At 43.5% G+C, this 6,111-nt stretch overlaps 3 protein-coding genes across 4 annotated transcripts in view; 2 read left to right on the forward strand and 1 right to left on the reverse strand.

The window, feature by feature from the left end:
* The window catches only part of LOC106532883 (dickkopf-related protein 2), a 3,717-nt gene extending 2,079 nt beyond the window's left edge, over positions 1 to 1,638 (forward strand). For both annotated transcript variants that reach the window (XM_014029053.1, XM_014029054.1), the window contains exons 3-5: positions 315 to 471; positions 554 to 646; positions 735 to 1,638. In XM_014029053.1, coding sequence (XP_013884507.1) covers positions 315 to 471; positions 554 to 646; positions 735 to 1,051 — 567 coding nt within the window. In that variant the 3' untranslated portion in view covers positions 1,052 to 1,638. The remainder of the gene's footprint in view (positions 1 to 314; positions 472 to 553; positions 647 to 734) is intronic.
* Positions 1,639 to 2,648: 1,010 nt separating this feature from the next.
* On the forward strand, positions 2,649 to 3,823 carry LOC106532887 (GTPase IMAP family member GIMD1; the record flags this gene model as incomplete). Its single annotated transcript, XM_014029057.1, is given in 3 exon segments — positions 2,649 to 2,808; positions 2,882 to 3,141; positions 3,255 to 3,823. Coding segments are annotated over 3 exon segments (696 nt in total). The 3' UTR covers positions 3,531 to 3,823.
* Positions 3,824 to 3,885: 62 nt separating this feature from the next.
* The window catches only part of aimp1b (aminoacyl tRNA synthetase complex interacting multifunctional protein 1b), a gene marked incomplete at its 5' end in the record, with an annotated part of 6,648 nt that continues 4,422 nt past the window's right edge, over positions 3,886 to 6,111 (reverse strand). The window contains 4 exon segments of the mRNA XM_014029055.1: positions 3,886 to 4,127; positions 4,225 to 4,396; positions 5,049 to 5,248; positions 5,323 to 5,508. Coding sequence (XP_013884509.1) covers positions 3,961 to 4,127; positions 4,225 to 4,396; positions 5,049 to 5,248; positions 5,323 to 5,508 — 725 coding nt within the window. The 3' untranslated portion in view covers positions 3,886 to 3,960.

Genomic DNA, 6,111 nt, shown 5'->3' on the forward strand with positions numbered 1-6,111 from the left:
GCAGACCCTCAGTCGACATATACATCCAGGAAGAATTAGCTCCACAGCTCAAGGCCATGTAGGGAGAGCCAAATCTGTGATCAGTTGTTTGGGAACAGAAGAAAATGTTTTGGGTCAGGCAGACAATAACAGTTTTCCATCTGCCTTCATGTCCACTGGTACATCCAATGTGATGAATCCAATCAGACAAATAATGTGGACAAATATTGAAAATAAAAATATTTCTGTTAATGTTTGAATGTGTAACTTTACAAATGTCACTCTGTAGAGTTCTAAGTTTTGTTTAACAAAGTTTGATGGGTGTTTCTCTGCAGCTCTTTCAGTGCAGCAGTGACCRCCAGTGCAGGGAGGGGACCTACTGTCGTGTTCCCGCTACAAGCCCCGCCCACTCCCGCTGCCAGGCCTGCCGCCGCAGGAACAGACGCTGCCGCAGGGACGGGATGTGCTGCCCCGGCACCCGCTGCAGCATCAGTGAGACCGGCCTGAACTTAGAGACCAGTCTGGAAACTTCAGGTCAGGTTCTGATCCAGAGTTCTGRTTCTGTCTCCTGCAGATGTTTGTGTTCCAGATGTGGACCAGGACCTGAGTCCTCCGGCTACAAGAGGACAGAGGAAACGAGGGACCCAGAAGAAAACTTCCAGTAAAGGTAAGTTCTGTGTTCTAGTTCTGGGTTTTGGTTCTTCTTCGACTCATCTGGACTCATCTGGACTCATCTGGGTTTGTCCTGTCTCCAGGCCAGGTCGGGGACCCCTGTCTGAGGTCCGCAGACTGTTCTGACTCGTTGTGTTGCGCTCGTCACTTCTGGACTCGGATCTGTAAGCCGGTGCTGACGGAGGGACAGGTCTGCACCAACCAACGCAGGAAAGGCCACCAGGGCCTGGAGCTGTTCCAGCGCTGCTCCTGTGGGACCGGACTCAGCTGCCGGACCCTGCGAGACCCTGACAACCAGCCTCCATCGCTGCTGTCGGCCTCCCAACACGCCTCCCCCAGAACCACGTCCCTATCTGTCAGAAAGTCAAAGACCAGACTTCAAGTGTGTCAGGAGGTCTGATCTGGACCTGGAACCCTGTCTCAGCCCGGAGGCTCCTCCTGGTCTCTATGATCTGGATGTTAATTGGCTTCAGGTCCGGGTGTGAAACTCCCGGATCCAGTTTTCTCCCGGGTCTTTAAAGACACAGAAACCACTTTGAAATCCAGTTGGACTTCTTTTGAACCCAGCAGGAGAAGCTGATGTTTAAAAATCAGCTTCTGGTGTTTATTAGCTGAAGTGTTTAGCATTAGCATTAGCATTAATTTCAACTTGACATAAAAAACTGAAGTTTTTTTGACCCACATCAGACATCAGTCAAAAATAAAACTGTATTATATTTATTTATTTTCAACTGATGTTTTGCTTTGCTAACTTTGTACAACTTGCTCCGTGATGACATCATACTGTTTACATCTGAGCCGCCATAGTGGAGGATGACCTCCGCGTTAGCTAACCCTGACCTCCGCGTTAGCTAACCCTGACCTCTGTGTTAGCTAACTCTAACCCCAACATTTCACATTATTTATTTTAAACTTAATTATTTCAGACAGAATCTAGAAAATGTTGTACTTTGTTTAAACTTTTGAAATAAATTATTTATTCTGAAATAAATCTTGTGGATGTTTTGTTTGTTAAAAGTTTTTTTGTTGGTATGTAGCTGTAAACAAATGAGTCAACCCATAAAGTAAACAACGTATTATTTAAATATAGATTTGCTCCTTTAAAGTTAAAACACTTTATCAGCAGTTTACCTTGTCCTGACTGTTACCATTCCTCATTCTAACGACAACTTCCTGCAGCCGAAAAAATGTAAACAAACTGTGGATCTTCACTTCTGAACCAGAACATTTACTGTAAAATCCCTTTACAGGAGCTAAAATACTTTTTTCATTCAACTTCTTTGTTTTAATTGATTTAGTTAAAAAACAGGAATAAATTTTGTTTATGTGGCAGGAAGTTGGTGTTGTATGAATCACATCAGGATCGATGTTCCCAGGAGCTCAACAACAGAAGAGTGTCTCTGAGTGTTTTTAGACATAAAATAAATCATCAGWCTGTAGGAAACGAGGAGCAGAGGGAGACGTTTTCTTCATCATRACCTGAGCTGCTTCACCTGTTCAGAACAACACACTTCAGGTTTATCACACTGTGAAACGACACAAACACACAACGAGGCGTCCTGCAGGGAAACGTTTATCAGTTTTATGAGCTGCAGAGCGGCTGATGATGTTACAGTTTAACCAGGAGCCGCTCCTGTAAACACAGACGAGCTCCGGTTCTGTTCGGTCCAGGAACCCTGTCTGCAGGTAACACAGGTAACACAGGTAACAAAGGTAAGACCGAACTTTATTTATCTCACTGTTTAAACGTCCTGCACCGCAATAAAATCCATTTTTACAAATTTATCTGGGAATATAACTAAACTTTGATTGAACTCTTTTTGATTAATAAACAGAGCTGTTTTCATGTTAGGTTGTATCAGTTCTGTCCCTGAACACAGAATCATAAATTATATTAAGCTGGTAGGCGGGGCAAAAAAAATGTATATTTCGATGAAAAGGAAATGTGAGTTTATAAAATTTATGAAWGTAAAAAATCTTCACATTTGTTTCCTCAGATGGCCGACAATCATGTTCTCCATAGAGACATCCTCTCTGACGTCCTGAGCAGGTTGGGCTTTCACCGACCGGATGAGACACGGAGCGTCCTCCTCCTAAATGTGTTGCTGCTGGGCAACAAGCAAAGTGGGCGGAGCTCTGTGGGGAACGCTTTGATTGGTCAGTTCTTCTGAAATTTTGGACAAAAAAAATTTTTTTTGCCAGAAAAATAAAAGAGGATTTTTTCCGTCAGGTGGGGAGGAGTTTCAAACAGGCATCGGTTTGGGTGTTTCCGTTACGACTGAGTGTCGCGTCCGCAGCAGGAACTTTCCAGGGTATTTCAGGAGGCAGGGGGCGGAGTCTGACCTAATGATACGGGTTATTGACACGCCCCCTTCMATGCCACGCCCACACACTCTAAACGAACTCTGTCCTGAGGGCGTGCACGTGGTGATGGTCGTGGTCAGGGTCGACCAAGTGCATGAAAACACCCAGATTCAACGATACGCAGAAGTAAACACAAATAAACAAACAACTACATATACAAACTTAAATTTACAAACATCTATTTTCACCTTGAGGTTTGTTTGTTTGTTTGTTTGTTTATTTGTTTGTTTGTTTCTCAGAGTCTTTTGGGGTCAGAGTGGCACCGTCACACTTTGCTCGTCTTCACTCACGCCGATCTCCTGGAAAAGGCGGGACTTCGTCCATCCGTCTACCTCGCTCACACTCCTGATTCGCTGAGAGASATGGCTGAAGAGGTTGGGGGAGGAGTTTATTTCTTAGACAACTGCTCTGATTGGCCAGCAGTCAGGGGACGTCCACTGAGAGACCAGCTGCTCCGCCTCTCAGCCAAGAACCATCACAAAGCTCTAAGAGTCAGAACAGAGGTCTCACTCTGACATAAATTCTGAAACACTTTATCTCTCAAACTCCATGAAAGATTTCTTGTCCTTCTTTTAAACATAAAATAACTTTGTACTTTGTTTTATTTGCTGTAGATTAAAAAATATATTTAGTTGGGCTTCATCTAAGCATATTTGGGAAAACATTTTTAGATGAGATCCACAACCCAGAAATGAAGAACGSGTGTCATCATGTTTGAATTTCTGGAGGCAGGATATCATCCAGCTGTTCCACACATCTGTAATGTTTGGAGTAAAAAAATTTAAATAAAATACAAAAATAATGAATATTTTGAATGTACCATTGTCGTCTTTGTTCTTCGTTTGCTATGTACTTATTTAAAAAACAGAGAAATTTTAAAACTTTTATTCATCTCAAGTCAGTGATTTTATTGTTGCTGGTCAGGTTTTTCACAATAAAAGCATCCTATCTGATGATGCAGTTAATGAGGGAGGGGGCCCTGCACAGCCCCTTCCCCTTCACCTCYAACCCGCAGCCTTTGTAGTTGGCCACACCTTTGGAGTCCACCTGCAGGTCGGGCTGCAGGAGCTCCCACAGCTTCAGTTTGGACGGCAGCTCCCGGTCCGGTTCACCTGAACAGAACCACACGGAGAAGATGTCATTATTTCTGTGAAAAGACCAGCTCATCACAGCAGTGATGAGGTGTTATCATGGCGTTGTCATGGTTACCAGGATAATTCAGGAAGGTGATTCTGTCTCCAGGGGCGGAACATGCAGGCGGAACCAACACCTCTATYTGGTCGTCGGAGGCAGAGCAACAGAGGAGGCGTGCCTGTGAGACCACACCCCTCATTTTTGATGGCTTGACGTTGCACAGCAACACGGCTAAAGAGCCCTGCAGCTGCGAGGAAGAAAATAAAGATTATTTATTTTAAACAACACAAAAACACCAATATTCTGAAGATAAAAGTAAACTTTTTGACTGTTCTGGTAAAACATACTGCCCCTACTGCATACTACCCTTACTATGTACTATCTCTATTGCGTACTACCCTTCATCCAATCAAACGTTCATGTACTTATCATTTTAATTTTATTATTTGCAAGTCAGACTGGGCCTGATATCCTATTGTACATATTTTTGTTCTGTGGGCGAAACCAAAGTACCCAGAAAAACATGTACGCACAACAATATGCAAACTCTACCAATAAAGACCTCAGGTCCAAACCAGGAATCAAACCTAGGACCTTCTTGCTGTGAGGCAGCAGTGCTAACCACTGATCCATTGTGCCGCTAAATGATTGTATTGGTTTCATGTTCATGACTTGTTTGTGTACATGTGCGTCTTGTTGAAATACAAAACTCAGAGCGCCATCTAGTGACCTGGAATGGAAACTACAGGAGATGTTTTAGTCTGCTCTAATCAGTTATTTCGATCACAATAATCATAATCATAATAATCATAATTAAATGTGGAAAATCTTGAATGTCTCTGGGAGATTGTTCACGTGTAAACAAACGATGTTTTTGTGGACCTGAACTGTCGTTTTACCTCCTCTGGGTCTGTTTTCCCTCCCAGTCTGCTGACGACCGTCCAGGAGGATTTTTCTCCCACGTCCACTTCCTGGACGCTCATGGTTTCTGACAAGGGATGGCGGCGGACGCTGAGGATTCTTCCAACCCGAAGGTCCAGACGGGACACATCTATTCGAGACTCCGCCCCCACAAATAACGGGTCTGAGATGGGTTGAGCTAAAGGACAGAAGAAGCACAAATCAGTCTTTTGTTTCCTCTCCTCAACTTCTTCTTCCTCCTCTTCCTCTCACCTTTCCTSTCCCCCCTCCTCCTCCTGCTCTGCCTCTCCCTCCCCCCATGTGACGGAGCAGAGGGAGGGTGAGGATTCACAGGAACAGCAGCTGTTGCTCCAGCAGGAGAGGCTGGTTGACTGGTAGGTCTGTTAGGGGKGGGACTAAGACTCTGAGGAGGTGGAGCCTGAGAGCTCAATGCTTTAGCTGAAAAACAAAAAACAAAAAAACTGCAGAATCAAGAAGGCCAGAACTCAGTCTGGTGTCTTCAGCTGTGCTTATTGTTTGACCAACATCAAAAGGATTTAGACTTAATAAAGTTTTGATTAAAATAAAGATCAGACTTCCTGTTGTGCATGTTTTATGTAAATATTGCAGCTTAGAGAGAAATAAAATCAACTGCAGGTGTTAGTTTGCTTCTGTCTGTGTGAGAAGATCACAAGATGTTCAAATAWCTGGAAAGACGGAAGATTTGATCAAAGTTAAGACACAGTGGTATTCAGGTCAAACGTAATATWTTACAGAGACACATCTGCAGTAAAWAGATTACATGTGAGGACATTTTAAACAAACCAGACACATCTGTAAGACAAAACATTCACTGAAACAATCTGTCAAACGTGACAGATAAAAACTGAAGTAGAAAACTGATAATGCAACCATATGATCTGGGCATCTTCCTGCTGTTTTCTTAAATATTTCATATTGGATGATGAATGGACTACTGGAATAGGACAGTAATGGGCATGGGAAGATAAGATATACACACACACACACACACACACACACACACACACACACACACACACA

Source organism: Austrofundulus limnaeus, unplaced genomic scaffold, assembly GCF_001266775.1.
Source record: "Austrofundulus limnaeus strain Quisiro unplaced genomic scaffold, Austrofundulus_limnaeus-1.0 Scaffold846, whole genome shotgun sequence".
NCBI lineage: Eukaryota > Metazoa > Chordata > Actinopteri > Cyprinodontiformes > Rivulidae > Austrofundulus > Austrofundulus limnaeus.